Raw genomic sequence first — 26256 nt, forward strand, 5'->3', positions numbered from 1 at the left:
AGTCTATAAGAAGTTTCTAAAGCCAGGACATAATTTTCTGTTTAAAGGCACAGTCAACTTAGTGTATGTAAACTTCTGACCCACTGGAATTGTGATACTGTGAATTATAAGTGAAATAATCTGTCGGTTAACAATTGTTGTAAAAATGACTTGTGTCACGCACAAAGTAGATGTCCTAACCGACTTGCCAAAACTATAGCTTGTTAACAATCTATTTGTGGAGTGGTTGAAAAACGAGTTTTAATGACTCCAACCTAAATGTATGTCAACTTCCTCTTCAGCAGTGACTGCATGTACAATGACCAAATGCAGTCTTACCTCTGGTTCATTTCATATGCAGCACCTGATCAACGCTATGGAAGAATACGGTTCTTTAGCTTGTGTCATCTTTTTCTCACATTGTCCTTTGTCCTTTCTCTCCTACTGCTGTACATAGATGTACGTAAGTATCTCTCTCACCTAATAGCCTGAGGTTGGCTACCACACCCACACATCTTTTAAGATACTGTATTACCCTTGTGGATGTTTGCAACTTAAATGTTGGAAATGGAATGTGTATTTGTGAGCGTGCTTGTTTCCTCCCCAGGTGTTCTGTGAGGTGGAGGTGAAGAAGCTGTGTCTGTCTCAGGCTAATGCTGACCTGGCTGAGGCCGCAGACAAACTAGAAGCCATTAGGAAGAAACTAGCTGTGGGTCACTCACTCACTCACTCACTCACTCACTCACTCACTCACTCACTCACTCACTCACTCACATTTCCCTTAACTGTGTGCGTGTGTAGGAGTTGGACTGTAGTCTGGATACCCTGACTGCTGCGTTTGAGAAGGCTACCTCTGAGAAGCTTCGCTGTCAGGACGAGGTCAACCACACCAACAAAACCATCGAACTGGCCAATCGCCTCGTCAAAGGACTCGAGGTGAGGAGATGGCTGACCAATAACAGCTCGGTTAGTTTGTTGTCATGCCACTTCGGAAAGTTTCCAAACATTAACAGTACGTTTTATCCACTGGTGGATAATGTGTGTGTTTCAGTCGGAGAATGTGCGTTGGGCCCACTCTGTAGCCGGGTACCATGAGCAGGAGGAGACTCTGTGTGGAGACCTTCTGCTGACTGCAGCCTTCATCTCCTACGCCGGATCCTTCTCTAAGAAGTACCGCAGAGAACTACTGGAGAACCTCTGGATGCCCTTCCTACGTGGCCAGAAGGTCCTTCTCTCCTCTCATCTCTTACTCACTCTCTCTTATGCTCCCCCTCTCCTATTCCCCTCCCCCTCTCAGATCCCCATCCCCATGACAGAGGGGTTAGATCCAGTGTGTATGCTAACACACCTCTCCTCCTCTCGTCTCCTCATTCTCTCAGATCCCTATCCCCATGACAGAGGGGTTAGATCCAGTGTGTATGCTAACACATTATCTCAGATCCCCATCCCCATGACAGAGGGGTTAGATCCAGTGTGTATGCTAACACACCTCTCCTCCTCTCGTCTCCTCATTCTCTCAGATCCCCATCCCCATGACAGAGGGGTTAGATCCAGTGTGTATGCTAACACACCTCTCCTCCTCTCGTCTCCTCATTCTCTCAGATCCCCATCCCCATGACGGAGGGGTTAGATCCAGTGTGTATGCTAACACACCTCTCCTCCTCTCGTCTCCTCATTCTCTCAGATCCCCATCCCCATGACAGAGGGGTTAGATCCAGTGTGTATGCTAACACACCTCTCCTCCTCTCGTCTCCTCATTCTCTCAGATCCCCATCCCCATGACGGAGGGGTTAGATCCAGTGTGTATGCTGACGGATGATGCTACCGTGGCTCAGTGGAACAACGAGGGGTTGCCGGGAGACAAGATGTCCACTCAGAACGCCACCATCCTCACCAACTGTGAGCGTAGAGAATGTTTTATACTTTCTACACCTTTATGTCAATGCTACAGATCTAAGATCTTAATTTGATCACACTGTGGCATGAGAACATTCCTGCAATTTGAGGTTTAACAGGGCTTCTGAAGTTTGTAATTTCCACTTCAGACTTGATTCTCCCTTACAGAAATGTCCATGAATTATGTTAACTCACATATCCTGTTGCCGCAGGATTATGCTGTAGTAAACTGGCTCAAATTAAGATCCTACATCTGTAAACATATTACAATTGTAACATGTTCCTCCTTTGTGTGCGCCCAGGTGAACGCTGGCCACTGCTTATTGACCCCCAACTGCAGGGCATCAAGTGGATCAAGATTCGTTATGGCAACAGCCTCAAGGTGGTCAGCCTGGGAGAGAAAGGGTGAGATTGCTCTCCTCTCCTCTGTGTCATCCCTCCATCCTACTCTCCCCTCTCCTGAATGGATCTCCCTAATAGATGTATCTGTTAAGCTTGCGCTCTCTTCAGGTATGTTTGATGTGTTCTTACTAAAGCCCATTTCCCCAGGTATGTGGATGTGATAGAGCAGGCTGTTGTGACTGGAGACACTGTCCTCATAGAGAATCTGGAGGAGTCCATCGACCCTGTCATAGACCCTCTACTGGGACGACACACGATCAAGAAGGGCAGGTAACATACACACACACACACACACACACACACACACACACACACACACACACACACACACACACACACACACACACACACACACACACACACACACACACACACACACACACACACCACATCATCATCCTCCTCTCTCCCTCTCTCTCCCAGTTGTATAAAGGTGGGGGATAAAGAGTGTTTCTTCCACCCAGCGTTCAGGCTGATCCTCCACACTAAGCTGGCTAACCCCCACTATAAGCCCGAGATCCAGGCCCAGACCACCCTCATCAACTTCACTGTTACAAGAGACGGCCTGGAGGACCAGCTGCTGGCTCAGGTGGTCAATCTGGAGAGGCCCGACCTCGAGCACCTCAAGGTGGGATAGATGGCTATGTCCCCTGTCCTTCCTGGCTCTCTCAGCCTCTTCCTTCTTGACCTCACATGGTCACAGAATGACACTTGAAGTTTGGTTGTGTTCGGTTCCTGCATAGTCGTGGTCTTGTATAGCTCAGACAGAGAGTAGGGTGTTTGTAACACCAGGGTCGTGGGTTTGATTCCCGGGGCCACCCACATGTTGCGAAATGATTTATTTGAGTAAAGTTTGTTTGTTATGTTGCGGTTGTATGGTGGTTGCATAACGATTGCATAACAGCTGTGTAACGGTTGTGTTGTGGTTGTATAACAGCTGTGTAACGGTTGTGTTGTGGTTGTATAACGGTTGTGTTGTGGCTGCATAACGGTTGTATAACGGTTGTGTTGTGGTTGCAGAGTGACCTGACCAAGCAGCAGAACCTGTTCAAGATAGAGCTGAAGCTGTTGGAGGACGAGCTGCTGGGCCGCCTCTCTGCTGCTGAGAGCAACTTCCTAGGAGACAACGTCCTGGTGGAGAAACTGGAGACCACCAAACACACGGCCGCGGAGATCGAGATGAAGGTGAGACAGAGGTTTAAGGATAAAGGAAGAGAACTTAGACAGACTGCATGCAGCCAAATCGCTTGGTCCTGATTGCTAATATGCTGTTTTGGGATGTAGGTTCTGGAGGCGAAGGTGAACGAGGTGAAGATCAACGAGGCCAGAGAACACTACCGCCCCGTAGCAGTCAGATCCTCTCTGCTGTACTTCATCATGAACGACCTCAACAAGATCAACCCCATGTACCAGTTCAGCCTCAAGGTTACCAACAGCACTTTTTTTATTTCATGTAACCTTTATTTCTACAGGTAAATCAAGACCTGTCCAAATGGACCGGTACAGACCAGTTAACGACCAGATTACAGCGTTCTAGCTTATCTAGGCTTGTCTTTGTCTTTCACTGTCTCCCTTCCTGTAGGCGTTTAACGTGGTGTTCCACAAGGCGGTGGAGCAGGCAGAGGTGTGTGAGGACGTGAGGAGCAGAGTCAACACTCTAATAGACGGCATCACCTACTCCACCTTCAACTACATCAGCAGAGGCCTGTTTGAGAGAGACAAACTCACCTTCACCGCTCAACTCGCCTTCCAGGTGTGTCTGTGGGGGGGGTCTCTCTGTGTGTGTCTGTGTGTTAGTTCTAATAGTGTGTTCCCTGTTCCCCAGTTGTTACTGATGAGTAAGGAGATAGACGTACGAGAACTAGACTTCCTGCTCCGCTTCAACATCGACCACAGCTACATCTGTCCTGTAGACTTCCTCTCCAACCAGGCCTGGAGCGCCATCAAGGTACACACACACACACACAGTATCAAACACAAACACACACACACACACTTACAAACATGTATTTCCCCTCTTGTCCTCTAGACAATGAGTTTCACTGATGAGTTTCGTGGTTTGGACCGGGACATCGAGGGCTCCCCTAAACGCTGGAAAAAGGTGGTAGAGTCCGAGTGTCCGGAGAAAGAGAAGTTTCCTCAGGAGTGGAAAGCAAAAAGTTCCCTACAGAAACTCATTATGATGAGAGCCCTGAGACCTGATAGGATGACTTACGCTGTCAGGTGACCGCACGCCAACAATACCCACCACCTCCCAACACACAGTGGATGGTTGAGGGACATACAATGTACCTCAGCTGGCCTCCTGTCCTTTTTACTCCTTACTGACGCTTTCTCTCCCTCTCCTCTTCTCTCCCTCTCCTCTCCCTCTTCTCTACCTCTCCTCTTCTCTCGCTCTTCTCTACCTCTCCTCTTCTCTCCCTCTCCTCTTCTCTACCTCTCCTCTTTCCCTCCACCCCCATCTTTCACATGTCTCTGGCAAATTATAATGACGATCATTCTCCCTCCCCATACCCTCACTCTATCTCTTTCCCCCTCTCTCTTTCTGTGTGTAGGAACTTTGTGGAGGAGAAGTTGGGGGTGAAGTATACAGAGAGGAGGAAGACCGAGTTTGCTAAGTCCTTCAGAGAGAGTGGACCCGCCTCGCCTGTCTTCTTCATCCTGTCTCCCGGAGTAGACCCTCTCAAAGACGTGGAGTCACTGGGTAACACGAAGACAACTGATTTTGTAATGTAAATATCACTGTAAATCTGAATGAACATGATACACACACTGAGAAACTCTTGTTCCCATGGTAACAGGCAGGAAGTTAGGATTCACCATAGACCTGGGGAAGCTCCACAATGTGTCTTTGGGTCAGGGCCAGGAGGCTGTGGCTGAGGTTGCCATGGAGATGGCTGCTAAGGAGGGACACTGGGTCATCCTACAGGTATGGCAATCTTGCTATATACTGTGCATAAGATACAGTTCAATCCATCATTCATCATTGCATCCATCCATTCACTGTTTCATTAATCAATGTATTAGTTTGTTCATCCATCAATCGATCCATTCATTCATTTATCTCTGTCAGAATATCCACCTGGTGGCTCGCTGGCTGGGGTCGTTGGAGAAGCTTCTGGAACGCTGCTGTGAGGGCAGTCACCAGGACTACAGAGTGTTTATGAGTGCTGAGCCTGCCCCTACACCACAGGAGCACATCATCCCTCAGGTAAACACACACACACACACACATGCATTTATAATAACACTGTGTGCTTTCCTAATTGAAAAGTGTGTTTGTTCTCCTCTCCTGACTCAGGGCATCCTGGAGAATGCCATCAAGATCACTAACGAGCCTCCCACTGGCATGCATGCCAACCTCCACGCTGCTTTGGACAACTTTGACCAGGTAAAGGAATGTGTGTGTGCATGTCTGTCTGTCCATTGGTGTTAGGGATGGGCAATTGAAATCAAATGTTTGATTCTCGCTTCATAACAACATCCAGTAATAGATCATTTATTTACTGTTGTTTGTACATTTGTAAATGTTGGCAAGCTATATATAGTTATTTACTAAACTTTCAAATTGATTACTGGATCATTTATTAGATGTTAATATATACATTTATAATCCATTTACTAATCATTAGAAAAACTATAGCGGTGTTAAGTAACTGAGTAAAAATACTTTAAAGTACTACATTGGAGTAACTTTTACTTGACTACGATCCGAAAGAAAATATGTGCTCGTGACATTTCGAATGTCACGGATCCCTCCTGAACATTCACTACGCATACCTGGCCCCTATTCCAAGTGATTCATATTTGAATAAGTGTGTCCTTGGTTTAACAGTGTCCTGTCGATTATTGTTACAATGTCCGTTGGTGCGTGTGAGTACCTGTGCTGTGTGTTTTTGGATTTCGTGCCATTGTGGATTGAAGAAATTATTACAGGTCTAGTCCCGCGTGTTAATCATTGTGAGAGTCTGTAATTTATTCAAGGTACTCCTGACTGTAATGGTTTTCTTCATCTGAACGAGAGGCGGACCAAAGCGCAGCGTGGTTGTTTTGATTCATGCTTTAATAAATCACTTCACATGAACAAACTAACAAAAACAACAAACGTGAGAAAACCTAAAACAGTCCTATCTGGTGCAAAGACAGAGACAGGAACAATCACCCACAAACACACAGTGAAACCCAGGCTACCTAAGTATGATTCTCAATCAGAGACAACCAATGACACCTGCCTCTGATTGAGAACCATACTAGGCCGAAACATAGAAATTCCCAAAACCTAGAAAAACAAACAGACTGCCCACCCAACTCACGCCCTGACCATACTAACTAAATACAAAACACAGGAAATAAAGGTCAGAACGTGACACTGACTGTTTTGTTTTGGATTTCTAGCATGTGTTTTGGAACGTGTTTGTTTGGTCTTTGTCCCCGAAGCCTTTACAACGCACGCCGTAATTTGGGTAAACTAAAATCTCTATTACGCATTCCTGCGCTTGTCTCCCGACCCTTTATACCATCACGACATCGATTGCTCAGGCAGGACAGCAAAACGGTCAAATTCATACACTTATTAAGAGAACTCATCCCTACTGCCTCTGATCTGGTTTGTAAAATATTGTTAGACTGTGCCCCTGGCTTTCCATAGATAAATAAAAACAAGAACATCTGCATAATATAAGGAATTTGATACATAGACTTTGCTTTCCCTTTTGATAATGAAGTACATTTAAAACCAGATACCTTTAGACTTTTACTCAAGTCATATTTTACTGGGTGACTTTCACTTTTACTTGAGTCATTTTCTATTAAGTATCTTTACTTTTACTCAAGTATGACAATTGGGTTCTTTTTCCACCACTCGTAAAGTATTATCTCCACCAAGATCTCAAAATGACAAGGAAAATATATATTTGTAAAATAATAAGGACACAACATGTGATGTTTTTAAGAAATTATTTAAAGCATTTTATTTCAAAACAGTCATACTGTTCGTTCAAATACATCAGAACCAATGGTCCTCAAACAAACCCCTGTCCCCTAGAACTGTCCCGTTCTTGCTGAGGGGGAACATTGGTGTTTACTTCACTGTCTAAAGCGCCAGGGTCGCAGCTTGTCTGTTCAACCATGATCTGAGCACTAGTCCAGTCCCTCCAGTGGTAGGAAGTACACATCTCCCACAGTCAGATGGGCTGGTGGGCTGCAGCCTCAGTGTGATGTGAGCACTAGTCCAGTCACTCAAGGGTGCCTCCTTCCCTCCAGTGGTAGGAAGTACACATCTCCCACAGTCAGATGGGCTGGTGGGCTGCAGCCTCAGTGTGATGTGAGCACTAGTCCAGTCACTCAAGGGTGCCTCCTTCCCTCCAGTGGTAGGAAGTACACATCTCCCACAGTCAGATGGGCTGGTGGGCTGCAGCCTCAGTGTGATGTGAGCACTAGTCCAGTCACTCAAGGGTGCCTCCTTCCCTCCAGTGGTAGGAAGTACACATCTCCCACAGTCAGAACAATAGGCTGGTGGGCTGCAGCCTCAGTGTGATGTGAGCACTAGTCCAGTCACTCAAGGGTGCCTCCTTCCCTCCAGTGGTAGGAAGTACACATCTCCCACAGTCAGATGGGCTGGTGGGCTGCAGCCTCAGTGTGATGTGAGCACTAGTCCAGTCACTCAAGGGTGCCTCCTTCCCTCCAGTGGTAGGAAGTACACATCTCCCACAGTCAGATGGGCTGGTGGGCTGCAGCCTCAGTGTGATGTGAGCACTAGTCCAGTCACTCAAGGGTGCCTCCTTCCCTCCAGTGGTAGGAAGTACACATCTCCCACAGTCAGATGGGCTGGTGGGCTGCAGCCTCAGTGTGATGTGAGCACTAGTCCAGTCACTCAAGGGTGCCTCCTTCCCTCCAGTGGTAGGAAGTACACATCTCCCACAGTCAGAACAATAGGCTGGTGGGCTGCAGCCTCAGTGTGATGTGAGCACTAGTCCAGTCACTCAAGGGTGCCTCCTTCCCTCCAGTGGTAGGAAGTACACATCTCCCACAGTCAGATGGGCTGGTGGGCTGCAGCCTCAGTGTGATGTGAGCACTAGTCCAGTCACTCAAGGGTGCCTCCTTCCCTCCAGTGGTAGGAAGTACACATCTCCCACAGTCAGATGGGCTGGTGGGCTGCTGCCTCAGTGTGATGTGAGCACTAGTCCAGTCACTCAAGGGTGCCTCCTTCCCTCCAGTGGTAGGAAGTACACATCTCCCACAGTCAGATGGGCTGGTGGGCTGCAGCCTCAGTGTGATGTGAGCACTAGTCCAGTCACTCAAGGGTGCCTCCTTCCCTCCAGTGGTAGGAAGTACACATCTCCCACAGTCAGATGGGCTGGTGGGCTGCAGCCTCAGTGTGATGTGAGCACTAGTCCAGTCACTCAAGGGTGCCTCCTTCCCTCCAGTGGTAGGAAGTACACATCTCCCACAGTCAGATGGGCTGGTGGGCTGCAGCCTCAGTGTGATGTGAGCACTAGTCCAGTCACTCAAGGGTGCCTCCTTCCCTCCAGTGGTAGGAAGTACACATCTCCCACAGTCAGAACAATAGGCTGGTGGGCTGCAGCCTCAGTGTGATGTGAGCACTAGTCCAGTCACTCAAGGGTGCCTCCTTCCCTCCAGTGGTAGGAAGTACACATCTCCCACAGTCAGATGGGCTGGTGGGCTGCAGCCTCAGTGTGATGTGAGCACTAGTCCAGTCACTCAAGGGTGCCTCCTTCCCTCCAGTGGTAGGAAGTACACATCTCCCACAGTCAGATGGGCTGGTGGGCTGCTGCCTCAGTGTGATGTGAGCACTAGTCCAGTCACTCAAGGGTGCCTCCTTCCCTCCAGTGGTAGGAAGTACACATCTCCCACAGTCAGATGGGCTGGTGGGCTGCAGCCTCAGTGTGATGTGAGCACTAGTCCAGTCACTCAAGGGTGCCTCCTTCCCTCCAGTGGTAGGAAGTACACATCTCCCACAGTCAGATGGGCTGGTGGGCTGCAGCCTCAGTGTGATGTGAGCACTAGTCCAGTCACTCAAGGGTGCCTCCTTCCCTCCAGTGGTAGGAAGTACACATCTCCCACAGTCAGATGGGCTGGTGGGCTGCAGCCTCAGTGTGATGTGAGCACTAGTCCAGTCACTCAAGGGTGCCTCCTTCCCTCCAGTGGTAGGAAGTACACATCTCCCACAGTCAGAACAATAGGCTGGTGGGCTGCAGCCTCAGTGTGATGTGAGCACTAGTCCAGTCACTCAAGGGTGCCTCCTTCCCTCCAGTGGTAGGAAGTACACATCTCCCACAGTCAGATGGGCTGGTGGGCTGCAGCCTCAGTGTGATGTGAGCACTAGTCCAGTCACTCAAGGGTGCCTCCTTCCCTCCAGTGGTAGGAAGTACACATCTCCCACAGTCAGATGGGCTGGTGGGCTGCAGCCTCAGTGTGATGTGAGCACTAGTCCAGTCACTCAAGGGTGCCTCCTTCCCTCCAGTGGTAGGAAGTACACATCTCCCACAGTCAGATGGGCTGGTGGGCTGCAGCCTCAGTGTGATGTGAGCACTAGTCTAGTCACTCAAAGGTGCCTCCAATCCTCCCGTAGTAGGAAGTGCACACATCAGACAGTAGGCTGGTATAGTAGATCGTAAGCTGAAGCCTCAGTCCTCCACACATTCATAGCTACCGATTTGTGTTCTCTTTCAAGTCAAATTTACCCTCACATTAACCCTTAAAATCTATAAATCATCTTTTCCCATCAAAGCTCACCCTCTTCCCGCTCCCTCAACCAATCCTCCTCCCTCCCATTTTGAATTGTCAGACTGTAATTGGCACCCGCCCTCCCCTGGCCCCTACACCCTCGGTCCCTCACTGAGTGCTGTACACACCGCTGAGCAGGCGGCTCTTCTTCTCCTCCTTCTGGCTCTCGTTCTTCAGGTCAGAAAACACCTGGGAGAAGAAGTTAGGGTCTGTGTTCATCTGGAGCATCTTGACACTCATCAGCTTGGTGATGGTCATGCAGCGGATCCAGAAGGTCTGCCTGCAGGTGTCCACCAGGAAGGGTTTCAGGGGGTAGGCGATCTCGTTGCCCATGTAGGAGCAGGTCGTATAGAGGCAGGTGAGCAACACGGCATGCAGCTCGTGCAAGGTGGCCACCTCGGAGGAAACCGCCTCGCGGCACAGCATGTAGAGGAAGACCACAGCGGCCGGATTGATGCAGCTCTGGCTCTGATAGCAGTTGTCCAGCAGATAACGGTCCACCACCCGCAGCCACAGCACCGGGTCCATGGAAGACATGTCCTGGAGCCGGTAGCAGCGCCGGCACAGGAACTCACCCAGACAGCGCAGCAGCTCGCCGGTTGTAGCGTGGACCATCACCAGCCTCCTGGGAGCGTCGAGTTCCTGGACGGTCACCATCTGGGGCGTGTCGGGGGCCGTGTTTGAGTTGGATAAGGGGACCTTCTCGACCGACGAGGCCGCGTTGTTGGAGATGGCTGGAGTGCCTTGGTCCTGGGTGGACAGCTTGTCACAGGACTGAGACTTCTCAAGGGTGAGGGTGGACAGGTTGGAGAAGGACTGAGACTTCTCCAGGTTCTCATTACTCAGATGGGCAATGTTGTTTTGGTTGGTGTTCTCATGGGCCTGCACCTTCTTGGAGCTCTTCTTCTTCACACTCCGCCTCCATGGTGAGTAGCGCTTCAGAGTCTTGTCTTTTGCGCTCTTACCGGTCTGGACTTCCATCAAGTGGCCCACAGTGTCCGGCCCATCTTTGAAGAGGACTGCCTTCTTGCGGAGCGAGATAGACATTACGGTTCCCATGGTCAATAGTGCCTGTAGAAAACAAAATGCTTCAATATTAGCAAAATGAAATGCATGGCATCAGTTCAGTTGGCCAAGCTAGCTCAGCTCTGGCTGTCTCTGAAATGGCAACCTATTCCCTATAAAGTGCACTGCTTTTGATCATGTGGCCCAAAGGGGTCTGGTCAAAAGCAGTGCTTTAAATAGGAAACAGGGTTTCATTTGGGACAGATTCTAAATCACAGTATTAAGCATAGACATTAGTGCTCTGTGTTCATAAACATGAGCAATATAACATTCCAAAGCGAAACAAAAATATTACTCACTGATTTCAAGTTGATATGTGAAAAAGTTATAAAGATATTTCTACATTTACTTTGTTAATTGAAAGGTAAAGACGGGTTGTCCAGTGCTTTGAGTTCAAGGCTGTTATGGTTGTGAACATCAGAATTGTCCAAGGTTCTGAAATCGAGTTTCCACGTCGTAATAAAGAAGTAGGTCATAGAGGCGATTTTGTGAAAGATTATAAGTTTGATGTGGGCTAAAACAAATAAATAAACAAATAAATAAAGTATGATGTTCCCCGTGATAGAATTTGCCTCATATTTGATACAGCCTAGCTCAATAAATTGAAAACGAAATAACCTCTGAGTGTCTGTTACGTCACGGCGTTACATTTCTGTCCTCAGTGGCTGAATAACATGTATCTGGCGAGTGTTTTGCATGGATCTCAATGGTCTGTCAAATTATATTGGCAGCTCTGTCAGGCTCCCGCTTATCTCGTTCACCAGCAGACTATTCTTCCCCCTAAATTGTGCTTTAATAAATTCCCTTTAGCAATCTACTCCAATAATGCGCATTTAGCCTGGGGACGATTATGTGCGCGCCTATTATCGCTATTTGAAGTAGGGAGCACACAGTCCGACTTCGATGTCAGGACTGACTGGAGAGCTCGCTTAAAATGCGCTATAAAAGTAGGCTAAATTGCATTTTCATGTAAAACGCAACATAAGAACCAGCAGTAGCTGAAATAAAAAATTATACAACTTAATTCAAACGTTTTTTATTTTAATTTTAAAAATCATACAACAGTTGATCCAATACTAGACTAAGCTCGGTTTGAATATTCAAGTACAGTGGGGCAAAAAAGTATTTAGTCAGCCACCAATTGTGCAACTTCTCCCACTTAAAAAGATGAGAGAGGCCTGTAATTTTCATCATAGGTAGACTTCAACTATGACAGACAAAATGAGAAAAAAAATCCAGATAATCACATTATAGGATTTTTTAATGAATTTATTTGCAAATTATGGTGGAAAATAAGTATTTGGTCACCTACAAACAAGCAAGATTTCTGGCTCTCACAGACCTGTAACTTCGTCTTTAAGAGGCTCCTCTGTCCTCCACTCGTTACCTGTATTAATGGCACCTGTTTGAACTTGTTATCAGTATAAAAGACACCTGTCCACAACCTCAAACAGTCACACTCCAAACTCCACGATGGCCAAGACCAAAGAGCTGTCAAAGGACACCAAAAACAAAATTGTAGACCTGCACCAGGCTGGGAAGACTGAATCTGCAATAGGTAAGGCAGCTTGGTTTGAAGAAATCAACTGTGGGAGCAATTATTAGGAAATGGAAGACATACAAGACCACTGATAATCTCCTTCGATCTGGGGCTCCACGCAAGATCTCACCCCGTGGGGTCAAAATGATCACAAGAACGGTGAGCAAAAATCCCAGAACCACACGGGGGGACCTAGTGAATGACCTGCAGAGAGCTGGGACCAAAGTAACAAAGCCTACCATCAGTAACACACTACGCCGCCAGGGACTCAAATCCTGCAGTGCCAGACGTGTCCCCCTGCTTAAGCCAGTACATGTCCAGGCCCGTCTGAAGTTTGCTAGAGAGCATTTGGATGATCCAGAAGAAGATTGGGAGAATGTCATATGGTCAGATGAAACCAAAATATAATTTTTTGGTAAAAACTCAACTCGTCGTGTTTGGAGGACAAAGAATGCCGAGTTGCATCCAAAGAACACCAGACCTACTGTGAAGCATGGGGTTGGAAACATCATGCTTTGGGGATGTTTTTTTGCAAAGGGACCAACACGACTGATCCGTGTGAAGGAAAGAATGAATGGGGCCATGTATCGTGAGATTTTGATTGAAAACCTCCTTCCGTCAGCAAGGGCATTGAAGATGAAACGTGGCTGGGTCTTTCAGCATGACAATGATCCCAAACACACCGCCCGGGCAACGAAGGAGTGGCTTCGTAAGAAGCATTTCAAGGTCCTGGAGTGGCCTAGCCAGTCTCCAGATCTCAACCCCATATAAAATCTTTGAAGGGAGTTGACGGTCCGTGTTGCCCAGCAACAGCCCCAAAACATCACTGCTCTAGAGGAGATCTGAATGGAGGAATGGGCCAAAATACCAGCAACAGTGTGTGGAAACCTTGTGAAGACTTACAGAAATCGTTTGACCTCTGTCATTGCCAACAAAGGGTATATAACAAAGTATTGAGAAACTTTTTTATTGACCAAATGCTTATTTTCCACCATAATTTGCAAATAAATTCATTAAAAATCCTACAATGTGATTTTCTGGATTTTCTTTTCTCATTTTGTCTGTCATAGTTGAAGTGTACCTATGATGAAAATTACAGGCCTGTCTCATATTTTAAACTTGCATAATTGGTGGCTGACTAAATACTTTTTTGCCCCACTGTACCTCCCCATCCCTAATTGCTGTCCCAATATATTATCAATATCTCACAAAATATCTCAAATCTCTCTCCCTGTAGGAGATATTGGGTCAAGGCAGTAGAGAGCAGGCATTTAAAACCAACCTGTTATTACCTTTATTTTACTAGGCAAGTCAGTTAAGAAGAAATTCTTATTTTCAATGACAGCCTAGTGGGTTAACTGCCTGTTCAGGGGCAGAATGACCTTGTCAGCTCGGGGATTCGAACTTGCAACCTTTCGGTTACTAGTCCAACGCTCTAACAGCTAGGCTACCCTGCCGCCCCTGTTCTCTGGGTAACACTAAGACAACTGATGTTTTAGTGTAAATATCACTGTAAATCTGCATGAACATGACACACACACACTGAAAAGCTTTTGTTTCCATGGTAACTGGTACTTTACTTGAGAATGTATATCTTTTTACTTTTACTTCTACTTGACAACATTCAGAAAGAAAATATGCATTTCCAATGCTCAGGCAGGACAGCAAAACAGTCAAATTCATACACTTATTAAGAGAACTCATCCCTACTGCCTCTAATCTGGTTTGTAAAATATTGTTAGACCGTGCCCCTGGCTTTCCATAAATAAATAAAAACAAGAACATCTGCATAATATAAGGAATTTGATATATAGACTTTGCTTTCCCTTTTGATACTTAAGTACATTTAAAACCAGATACCTTTAGACTTTTACTCAAGTCATATTTTACTGGGTGACTTTCACTTTTACTTGAGTCATTTTCTATTAAGTATCTTTACTTTTACTCAAGTATGACAATTGGGTTCTTTTTCCACCACTCGTAAAGTATTATCTCCACCAAGATCTCAAAATGACAAGGAAAATATATATTTGTAAAATAATAAGGACACAACATGTGATGTTTTTAAGAAATTATTTAAAGCATTTTATTTCAAAACAGTCATACTGTTCGTTCAAATACATCAGAACCAATGGTCCTCAAACAAACCCCTGTCCCCTAGAACTGTCCCGTTCTTGCTGAGGGGGAACATTGGTGTTCACTTCACTGTCTAAAGCACCAGGGTCGCAGCTTGTCTGTTCAACCATGATCTGAGCACTAGTCCAGTCACTCAAGGGTGCCTCCTTCCTCCAGTGCCTCCTTCCCTCCAGTGGTAGGAAGTGCACATCTCCCACAGTCAGAACAATAGGCTGGTGGGCTGCTGCCTCAGTGTGATGTGAGCACTAGTCCAGTCACTCAAGGGTGCCTCCTTCCCTCCAGTGGTAGGAAGTACACATCTCCCACAGTCAGGGGCTGGTGGGCTGCAGCCTCAGTGTGATGTGAGCACTAGTCCAGTCACTCAAGGGTGCCTCCTTCCCTCCAGTGGTAGGAAGTACACATCTCCCACAGTCAGATGGGCTGGTGGGCTGCAGCCTCAGTGTGATGTGAGCACTAGTCCAGTCACTCAAGGGTGCCTCCTTCCCTCCAGTGGTAGGAAGTACACATCTCCCACAGTCAGATGGGCTGGTGGGCTGCAGCCTCAGTGTGATGTGAGCACTAGTCCAGTCACTCAAGGGTGCCTCCTTCCCTCCAGTGGTAGGAAGTACACATCTCCCACAGTCAGATGGGCTGGTGGGCTGCAGCCTCAGTGTGATGTGAGCACTAGTCCAGTCACTCAAAGGTCCCTCCAATCCTCCCGTAGTGGTAGGAAGTGCACACATCAGACAGTAGGCTGGTATAGTAGATCGTAAGCTGAAGCCTCAGTCCTCCACACATTCATAGCTACCGATTTGTGTTCTCTTTCAAGTCAAATTTACCCTCACATTAACCCTTAAAATCTATAAATCATCTTTTCCCATCAAAGCTCACCCTCTTCCCGCTCCCTCAACCAATCCTCCTCCCTCCCATTTTGAATTGTCAGACTGTAATTGGCACCCGCCCCCCCTGGCCCCTACACCCTCGGTCCCTCACTGAGTGCTGTACACACCGCTGAGCAGGCGGCTCTTCTTCTCCTCCTTCTGGCTCTCGTTCTTCAGGTCAGAAAACACCTGGGAGAAGAAGTTAGGGTCTGTGTTCATCTGGAGCATCTTGACACTCATCAGCTTGGTGATGGTCATGCAGCGGATCCAGAAGGTCTGCCTGCAGGTGTCCACCAGGAAGGGTTTCAGGGGTAGGCGATCTCGTTGCCCATGTAGGAGCAGGTCGTATAGAGGCAGGTGAGCAGCACGGCATGCAGCTCGTGCAAGGTGGCCACCTCGGAGGAAACCGCCTCGCGGCACAGCATGTAGAGGAAGACCACAGCGGCCGGATTGATGCAGCTCTGGCTCTGATAGCAGTTGTCCAGCAGATAACGGTCCACCACCCGCAGCCACAGCACCGGGTCCATGGAAGACATGTCCTGGAGCCGGTAGCAGCGCCGGCACAGGAACTCACCCAGACAGCGCAGCAGCTCGCCGGTTGTAGCGTGGACCATCACCAGCCTCCTGGGAGCGTCGAGTTCCTGGACGGTCACCATCTGGGGCGTGTCGGGGGCCGTGTTTGAGTTGGATAAGGGGACCTTCTCGACCGACGAGGCCGCGTTGTTGGAGATGGCTGGAGTGCCTTGGTCCTGGGTGGCCAGCTTGTCACAGGACTGAGACTTCCAAGGGTGAGGGTGGCCAGCTTGTCACAGGACTGAGACTTCTCAAGGGTGAGGGTGGACAGGTTGGAGAAGGACTGAGACTTCTCCAGGTTCTCATTACTCAGATGGGCAATGTTGTTTTGGTTGGTGTTCTCATGGGCCTGCACCTTCTTGGAGCTCTTCTTCTTCACAATCCACCTCCATGGTGAGTAGCGCTTCAGAGTCTTGTCTTTTGCGCTCTTACCGGTCTGGACTTCCATCAAGTGGCCCACAGTGTCCGGCCCATCTTTGAAGAGGACTGCCTTCTTGCGGAGCGAGATAGACATTACGGTTCCCATGGTCAATAGTGCCTGTGGAAAACAAAATGCTTCAATCTTAGCAAAATGAAATGCATGTCACCAGTTCAGTTGGCCAAGCTAGCTCAGCTCTGCCTGTCTCTGAAATGGCATCCTATTCCCTATAAAGTGCAGTGCTTTTGACCATGTGGCCCAAAGGGGTCTGGTCAAAAGCAGTGCTTTAAATAGGAAACATGGTTTCATTTGGGACAGATTCTAAATCACAGTATTAAGCATAGACATTAGTGCTCTGTGTTCATAAACATGAGCAATATAACATTCCAAAGCGAAACAAAAATATTACTCACTGATTTCAAGTTGATATGTGAAAAAGTTATAAAGATATTTCTACATTTACTTTGTTAATTGAAAGGTAAAGACGGGTTGTCCAGTGCTTTGAGTTCAAGGCTGTTATGGTTGTGAACATCAGAATTGTCCAAGGTTCTGAAATCGAGTTTCCACGTCGTAATAAAGAAGTAGATCATAGAGGCGATTTTGTGAAAGATTATAAGTTTCATGTGGGCTAAAATAAATAAATAAACAAATAAATAAAGTCTGATGTTCCCCGTGATAGAATTAGCCTCATATTTGATACAGCCCAGCTCAATAAATTGAAAACGAAATAACCTCTGAGTGTCTGTTACGTCACGGCGTTACATTTCTGTCCTCAGTGGCTGAATAACATGTATCTGGCGAGTGTTTTGCATGGATCTCAATGGTCTGTCAAATTATATTGGCAGCTCTGTCAGGCTCCCGCTTATCTCGTTCACCAGCAGACTATTCTTCCCCCTAAATTGTGCTTTAATAAATTCCCTTTAGCAATCTACTCCAATAATGCGCATTTAGCCTGGGGACGATTATGTGCGCGCCTATAATCGCTATTTAAAGTGGGGAGCATACAGGCCGACTTCGATGTCAGGACTGACTGGAGAGCTCGCTTAAAATGCGCTATAAAAGTAGGCTAAATTGCATTTTCATGTAAAACGCAAAATAAGAACCAGCAGTAGCTGAAATAAAAATTATACAACTTAATTCAAACGTTTTTTTTTAGAATTTAAAAAATCATACGACAGTTGATCCAATACTAGACTAAGCTCGGTTTGAATATTCAAGTACAGTGGGGCAAAAAAGTATTTAGTCAACCACCAATTGTGCAACTTCTCCCACTTAAAAAGATGAGAGAGGCCTGTAATTTTCATCATAGGTAGACTTACATTTACATTTACATTTAAGTCATTTAGCAGACGCTCTAGAGCGACTTACAAATTGGTGCATTCACCTTCAACTATGACAGACAAAATGAGAAAAAAAATCCAGATAATCACATTATAGGATTTTTTATGAATTTATTTGCAAATTATGGTGGAAAATAAGTATTTGGTCACCTACAAACAAGCAAGATTTCTGGCTCTCACAGACCTGTAACTTCTTCTTTAAGAGGCTCCTCTGTCCTCCACTCGTTACCTGTATTAATGGCACCTGTTTGAACTTGTTATCAGTATAAAAGACACCTGTCCACAACCTCAAACAGTCACACTCCAAACTCCACGATGGCCAAGACCAAAGAGCTGTCAAAGGACACCAGAAACAAAATTGTAGACCTGCACCAGGCTGGGAAGACTGAATCTGCAATAGGTAAGGCAGCTTGGTTTGAAGAAATCAACTGTGGGAGCAATTATTAGGAAATGGAAGACATACAAGACCACTGATAATCTCCTTCGATCTGGGGCTCCACGCAAGATCTCACCCCGTGGTGTCAAAATGATCACAAGAACGGTGAGCAAAAATCCCAGAACCACACGGGGGGACCTAGTGAATGACCTGCAGAGAGCTGGGACCAAAGTAACAAAGCCTACCATCAGTAACACACTACGCCGCCAGGGACTCAAATCCTGCAGTGCCAGACGTGTCCCTCTGCTTAAGCCAGTACATGTCCAGGCCCGTCTGAAGTTTGCTAGAGAGCATTTGGATGATCCAGAAGAAGATTGGGAGAATGTCATATGGTCAGATGAAACCAAAATATAATTTTTTGGTAAAAACTCAACTCGTCGTGTTTGGAGGACAAAGAATGCCGAGTTGCATCCAAAGAACACCAGACCTACTGTGAAGCATGACGTTGGAAACATCATGCTTTGGGGATGTTTTTTTGCAAAGGGACCAACACGACTGATCCGTGTGAAGGAAAGAATGAATGGGGCCATGTATCGTGAGATTTTGATTGAAAACCTCCTTCCGTCAGCAAGGGCATTGAAGATGAAACGTGGCTGGGTCTTTCAGCATGACAATGATCCCAAACACACCGCCCGGGCAACGAAGGAGTGGCTTCGTAAGAAGCATTTCAAGGTCCTGGAGTGGCCTAGCCAGTCTCCAGATCTCAACCCCATATAAAATCTTTGAAGGGAGTTGACGGTCCGTGTTGCCCAGCAACAGCCCCAAAACATCACTGCTCTAGAGGAGATCTGAATGGAGGAATGGGCCAAAATACCAGCAACAGTGTGTGGAAACCTTGTGAAGACTTACAGAAATCGTTTGACCTCTGTCATTGCCAACAAAGGGTATATAACAAAGTATTGAGAAACTTTTTTATTGACCAAATGCTTATTTTCCACCATAATTTGCAAATAAATTCATTAAAAATCCTACAATGTGATTTTCTGGATTTTCTTTTCTCATTTTGTCTGTCATAGTTGAAGTGACCTGATGATGAAAATTACAGGCCTGTCTCATATTTTAAACTTGCATAATTGGTGGCTGACTAAATACTTTTTTGCCCCACTGTACCTCCCCATCGCTAATTGCTGTCCCAATATATTATCAATATCTCAAATCTCTCTCCCTGTAGGAGATATTGGGTCAAGGCAGTAGAGAGCAGGCATTTAAAACCAACCTGTTATTACCTTTATTTTACTAGGCAAGTCAGTTAAGAAGAAATTCTTATTTTCAATGACAGCCTAGGAACAGTGGGTTAACTGCCTGACAGCAAAGCAGTCAAATTCATACACTTATTAAGAGAACTCATCCCTACTGCCTCTGATCTGGTTTGTAAAATATTGTTAGACTGTGCCCCTGGCTTTCCATAAATAAATAAAAACAAGAACATCTGCATAATATAAGGAATTTGATATATAGACTTTGCTTTCCCTTTTGATAATGAAGTACATTTAAAACCAGATACCTTTAGACTTTTACTCAAGTCATATTTTACTGGGTGACTTTCACTTTTACTTGAGTCATTTTCTATTAAGTATCTTTACTTTTACTCAAGTATGACAATTGGGTTCTTTTTCCACCACTCGTAAAGTATTATCTCCACCAAGATCTCAAAATGACAAGGAAAATATATATTTGTAAAATAATAAGGACACAACATGTGATGTTTTTAAGAAATTATTTAAAGCATTTTATTTCAAAACAGTCATACTGTTCGTTCAAATACATCAGAACCAATGGTCCTCAAACAAACCCCTGTCCCCTAGAACTGTCCCGTTCTTGCTGAGGGGAACATTGGTGTTCACTTCACTGTCTAAAGCACCAGGGTCGCAGCTTGTCTGTTCAACCATGATCTGAGCACTAGTCCAGTCACTCAAGGGTGCCTCCTTCCCTCCAGTGGTAGGAAGTGCACATCTCCCACAGTCAGAACAATAGGCTGGTGGGCTGCTGCCTCAGTGTGATGTGAGCACTAGTCCAGTCACTCAAGGGTGCCTCCTTCCTCCAGTGGTAGGAAGTACACATCTCCCACAGTCAGGTGGGCTGCAGCCTCAGTGTGATGTGAGCACTAGTCCAGTCACTCAAGGGTGCCTCCTTCCCTCCAGTGGTAGGAAGTACACATCTCCCACAGTCAGATGGGCTGGTGGGCTGCAGCCTCAGTGTGATGTGAGCACTAGTCCAGTCACTCAAGGGTGCCTCCTTCCCTCCAGTGGTAGGAAGTACACATCTCCCACAGTCAGATGGGCTGGTGGGCTGCAGCCTCAGTGTGATGTGAGCACTAGTCCAGTCACTCAAGGGTGCCTCCGTCCCTCCAGTGGCAGGAAGTACACATCTCCCACAGTCAGAACAATAGGCTGGTGGGCTGCTGCCTCAGTGTGATGTGAGCACTAGTCCAGTCACTCAAGGGTGCCTCCTTCCCTCCAGTGGTAGGAAGTACACATCTCCCACAGTCAGATGGGCTGGTGGGCTGCAGCCTCAGTGTGATGTGAGCACTAGTCCAGTCACTCAAAGGTCCCTCCAATCCTCCCGTAGTAGGAAGTGCACACATCAGACAGTAGGCTGGTATAGTAGATCGTAAGCTGAAGCCTCAGTCCTCCACACATTCATAGCTACCGATTTGTGTTCTCTTTCAAGTCAAATTTACCCTCACATTAACCCTTAAAATCTATAAATCATCTTTTCCCATCAAAGCTCACCCTCTTCCCGCTCCCTCAACCAATCCTCCTCCCTCCCATTTTGAATTGTCAGACTGTAATGGCACCCGCCCTCCCCTGGCCCCTACACCCTCGGTCCCTCACTGAGTGCTGTACACACCGCTGAGCAGGCGGCTCTTCTTCTCCTCCTTCTGGCTCTCGTTCTTCAGGTCAGAAAACACCTGGGAGAAGAAGTTAGGGTCTGTGTTCATCTGGAGCATCTTGACACTCATCAGCTTGGTGATGGTCATGCAGCGGATCCAGAAGGTCTGCCTGCAGGTGTCCACCAGGAAGGGTTTCAGGGGGTAGGCGATCTCGTTGCCCATGTAGGAGCAGGTCGTATAGAGGCAGGTGAGCAACACGGCATGCAGCTCGTGCAAGGTGGCCACCTCGGAGGAAACCGCCTCGCGGCACAGCATGTAGAGGAAGACCACAGCGGCCGGATTGATGCAGCTCTGGCTCTGATAGCAGTTGTCCAGCAGATAACGGTCCACCACCCGCAGCCACAGCACCGGGTCCATGGAAGACATGTCCTGGAGCCGGTAGCAGCGCCGGCACAGGAACTCACCCAGACAGCGCAGCAGCTCGCCGGTTGTAGCGTGGACCATCACCAGCCTCCTGGGAGCGTCGAGTTCCTGGACGGTCACCATCTGGGGCGTGTCGGGGGCCGTGTTTGAGTTGGATAAGGGGACCTTCTCGACCGACGAGGCCGCGTTGTTGGAGATGGCTGGAGTGCCTTGGTCCTGGGTGGCCAGCTTGTCACAGGACTGAGACTTCTCAAGGGTGGCCAGCTTGGGACTGGACTTCTCAGGTTGGACAGGTTGGAGAGGACTGAGACTTCTCCAGGTTCTCATTACTCAGATGGGCAATGTTGTTTTGGTTGGTGTTCTCATGGGCCTGCACCTTCTTGGAGCTCTTCTTCTTCACAATCCACCTCCATGGTGAATAGCGCTTCAGAGTCTTGTCTTTGCGCTCTTACCGGTCTGGACTTCCATCAAGTGGCCCACAGTGTCCGGCCCATCTTTGAAGAGGACTGCCTTCTTGCGGAGCGAGATAGACATTACGGTTCCCATGGTCAATAGTGCCTGTAGAAAACAAAATGCTTCAATATTAGCAAATGAAATGCATGTCACCAGTTCAGTTGGCCTAGCTAGCTCAGCTCTGGCTGTCTCTGAAATGGCAACCTATTCCCTATAAAGTGCACTGCTTTTGACCATGTGGCCCAAAGGGGTCTGGTCAAAAGCAGTGCTTTAAATAGGAAACAGGGTTCCATTTGGGACAGATTCTAAATCACAGTATTAAGCATAGACATTAGTGCTCTGTGTTCATAAACATGAGCAATATAACATTCCAAAGCGAAACAAAAATATTACTCACTGATTTCAAGTTGATATGTGAAAAAGTTATAAAGATATTTCTACATTTACTTTGTTAATTGAAAGGTAAAGACGGGTTGTCCAGTGCTTTGAGTTCAAGGCTGTTATGGTTGTGAACATCAGAATTGTCCAAGGTTCTGAAATCGAGTTTCCACGTCGTAATAAAGAAGTAGATCATAGAGGCGATTTTGTGAAAGATTATAAGTTTCATGTGGGCTAAAATAAATAAATAAACAAATAAATAAAGTCTGATGTTCCCCGTGATAGAATTTGCCTCATATTTGATACTCAATAAATTGAAAACGAAATAACCTCTGAGTGTCTGTTACGTCACGGCGTTACATTTCTGTCCTCAGTGGCTGAATAACATGTATCTGGCGAGTGTTTTGCATGGATCTCAATGGTCTGTCAAATTATATTGGCAGCTCTGTCAGGCTCCCGTTTATTTCGTTCACCAGCAGACTATTCTCCCCCTAAATTGTGCTTTAATAAATTCCCTTTAGCAATCTACTCCAATAATGCGCATTTAGCCTGGGGACGATTATGTGCGCGCCTATTATCGCTATTTGAAGTGGGGAGCACACAGGCCGACTTCGATGTCAGGACTGACTGGAGAGCTCGCTTAAAATGCGCTATAAAAGTAGGCTAAATTGCATTTTCATGTAAAACGCAACATAAGAACCAGCAGTAGCTGAAATAAAAGATTATACAACTTAATTCAAACGTTTTTCATTTTTTATTTTAAAAATCATACAACAGTTGATCCAATACTAGACTAAGCTCGGTTTGAATATTCAAGTACAGTGGGGGGGAAAAGTATTTAGTCAGCCACCAATTGTGCAACTTCTCCCACTTAAAAAGATGAGAGAGGCCTGTAATTTTCATCATAGGTAGACTTCAACTATGACAGACAAAATGAGAAAAAAAATCCAGATAATCACATTATAGGATTTTTTATGAATTTATTTGCAAATTATGGTGGAAAATAAGTATTTGGTCACCTACAAACAAGCAAGATTTCTGGCTCTCACAGACCTGTAACTTCTTCTTTAAGAGGCTCCTCTGTCCTCCACTCGTTACCTGTATTAATGGCACCTGTTTGAACTTGTTATCAGAATAAAAGACACCTGTCCACAACCTCAAACAGTCACACTCCAAACTCCACGATGGCCAAGACCAAAGAGCTGTCAAAGGACACCAGAAACAAAATTGTAGACCTGCACCAGGCTGGGAAGACTGAATCTGCAATAGGTAAGGCAGCTTGGTTTGAAGAAATCAACTGTGGGAGCAATTATTAGGAAATGGAAGACATACAAGACCACTGATAATCTCCTTCGATCTGGGGCTCCACGCAAGATCTCACCCCGTGGGGTCAAAATGATCACAAGAACGGTGAGCAAAATCCCAGAACCACACGGGGGACCTAGTGAATGACCTGCAGAGAGCTGGGACCAAAGTAACAAAGCCTACCATCAGTAACACACTACGCCGCCAGGGACTCAAATCCTGCAGTGCCAGACGTGTCCCCCTGCTTAAGCCAGTACATGTCCAGGCCCGTCTGAAGTTTGCTAGAGAGCATTTGGATGATCCAGAAGAAGATTGGGAGAATGTCATATGGTCAGATGAAACCAAAATATAATTTTTTGGTAAAAACTCAACTCGTCGTGTTTGGAGGACAAAGAATGCCGAGTTGCATCCAAAGAACACCAGACCTACTGTGAAGCATGACGTTGGAAACATCATGCTTTGGGGATGTTTTTTTGCAAAGGGACCAACACGACTGATCCGTGTGAAGGAAAGAATGAATGGGGCCATGTATCGTGAGATTTTGATTGAAAACCTCCTTCCGTCAGCAAGGGCATTGAAGATGAAACGTGGCTGGGTCTTTCAGCATGACAATGATCCCAAACACACCGCCCGGGCAACGAAGGAGTGGCTTCGTAAGAAGCATTTCAAGGTCCTGGAGTGGCCTAGCCAGTCTCCAGATCTCAACCCCATATAAAATCTTTGAAGGGAGTTGACGGTCCGTGTTGCCCAGCAACAGCCCCAAAACATCACTGCTCTAGAGGAGATCTGAATGGAGGAATGGGCCAAAATACCAGCAACAGTGTGTGGAAACCTTGTGAAGACTTACAGAAATCGTTTGACCTCTGTCATTGCCAACAAAGGGTATATAACAAAGTATTGAGAAACTTTTTTATTGACCAAATGCTTATTTTCCACCATAATTTGCAAATAAATTCATTAAAAATCCTACAATGTGATTTTCTGGATTTTCTTTTCTCATTTTGTCTGTCATAGTTGAAGTGATGATGATGAAAATTACAGGCCTGTCTCATATTTTAAACTTGCATAATTGGTGGCTGACTAAATACTTTTTTGCCCCACTGTACCTCCCCATCGCTAATTGCTGTCCCAATATATTATCAATATCTCAAATCTCTCTCCCTGTAGGAGATATTGGGTCAAGGCAGTAGAGAGCAGGCATTTAAAACCAACCTGTTATTACCTTTATTTTACTAGGCAAGTGAGTTAAGAAGAAATTCTTATTTTCAATGACAGCCTAGGAACAGTGGGTTAACTGCCTGTTCAGGGGCAGAATGACCTTGTCAGCTCCGGGATTCGAACTTGCAACCTTTCGGTTACTAGTCCAACGCTCTAACCGCTAGGCTACCCTGCCGCCCCTGTTCTCTGGGTAACACTAAGACAACTGATTTTTTAGTGTAAATATCACTGTAAATCTGCATGAACATGACACACACTGAAAAGCTTTTGTTTCCATGGTAACTGGTACTTTACTTGAGAATGTATATCTTTTTTTTACTTTTACTTCTACTTGACAACATTCAGAAAGAAAATATGCATTTCCAATGCTCAGGCAGGACAGCAAAACAGTCAAATTCATACACTTATTAAGAGAACTCATCCCTACTGCCTCTAATCTGGTTTGTAAAATATTGTTAGACCGTGCCCCTGGCTTTCCATAAATAAATAAAAACAAGAACATCTGCATAATATAAGGAATTTGATATATAGACTTTGCTTTCCCTTTTGATACTTAAGTACATTTAAAACCAGATACCTTTAGACTTTTACTCAAGTCATATTTTACTGGGTGACTTTCACTTTTACTTGAGTCATTTTCTATTAAGTATCTTTACTTTTACTCAAGTATGACAATTGGGTTCTTTTTCCACCACTCGTAAGTATTATCTCCACCAAGATCTCAAAATGACAAGGAAAATATATATTTGTAAAATAATAAGGACACAACATGTGATGTTTTTAAGAAATTATTTAAAGCATTTTATTTCAAAACAGTCATACTGTTCGTTCAAATACATCAGAACCAATGGTCCTCAAACAAACCCCTGTCCCCTAGAACTGTCCCGTTCTTGCTGAGGGGAACATTGGTGTTCACTTCACTGTCTAAAGCACCAGGGTCGCAGCTTGTCTGTTCAACCATGATCTGAGCACTAGTCCAGTCACTCAAGGGTGCCTCCTTCCCTCCAGTGGTAGGAAGTGCACATCTCCCACAGTCAGAACAATAGGCTGGTGGGCTGCTGCCTCAGTGTGATGTGAGCACTAGTCCAGTCACTCAAGGGTGCCTCCTTCCCTCCAGTGGTAGGAAGTACACATCTCCCACAGTCAGGTGGGCTGCAGCCTCAGTGTGATGTGAGCACTAGTCCAGTCACTCAAGGGTGCCTCCTTCCCTCCAGTGGTAGGAAGTACACATCTCCCACAGTCAGATGGGCTGGTG

The 26256-nt window shown here is 46.2% G+C and overlaps 1 protein-coding gene across 14 annotated transcripts in view; it reads left to right on the plus strand.

Moving 5' to 3' along the window:
* The window catches only part of dnah9l (dynein, axonemal, heavy polypeptide 9 like), a 155518-nt gene that overhangs the window by 78169 nt on the left and 51093 nt on the right, over positions 1-26256 (plus strand). For 12 of the 14 annotated variants that reach the window (XM_052464211.1, XM_052464208.1, XM_052464216.1 and 9 more), the window contains 16 exons: positions 587-688; positions 781-915; positions 1031-1204; positions 1746-1878; positions 2178-2280; positions 2425-2547; positions 2701-2905; positions 3298-3462; positions 3562-3702; positions 3860-4030; positions 4103-4225; positions 4307-4500; positions 4833-4981; positions 5079-5206; positions 5351-5488; positions 5579-5668. In XM_052464211.1, coding sequence (XP_052320171.1) covers positions 587-688; positions 781-915; positions 1031-1204; positions 1746-1878; positions 2178-2280; positions 2425-2547; positions 2701-2905; positions 3298-3462; positions 3562-3702; positions 3860-4030; positions 4103-4225; positions 4307-4500; positions 4833-4981; positions 5079-5206; positions 5351-5488; positions 5579-5668 — 2274 coding nt within the window. Of the gene's footprint in view, positions 1-586; positions 689-780; positions 916-1030; positions 1205-1745; positions 1879-2177; positions 2281-2424; positions 2548-2700; positions 2906-3297; positions 3463-3561; positions 3703-3859; positions 4031-4102; positions 4226-4306; positions 4501-4832; positions 4982-5078; positions 5207-5350; positions 5489-5578; positions 5669-21290; positions 21888-26256 lie in introns of those variants that run through there. The other 2 variants (XM_052464210.1, XM_052464209.1) reach the window with 2 other exon arrangements.

The sequence above is a fragment of the Oncorhynchus keta genome, chromosome 15 (genome assembly GCF_023373465.1).
Source record: "Oncorhynchus keta strain PuntledgeMale-10-30-2019 chromosome 15, Oket_V2, whole genome shotgun sequence".
Classification (NCBI taxonomy): Eukaryota; Metazoa; Chordata; class Actinopteri; order Salmoniformes; family Salmonidae; genus Oncorhynchus; species Oncorhynchus keta.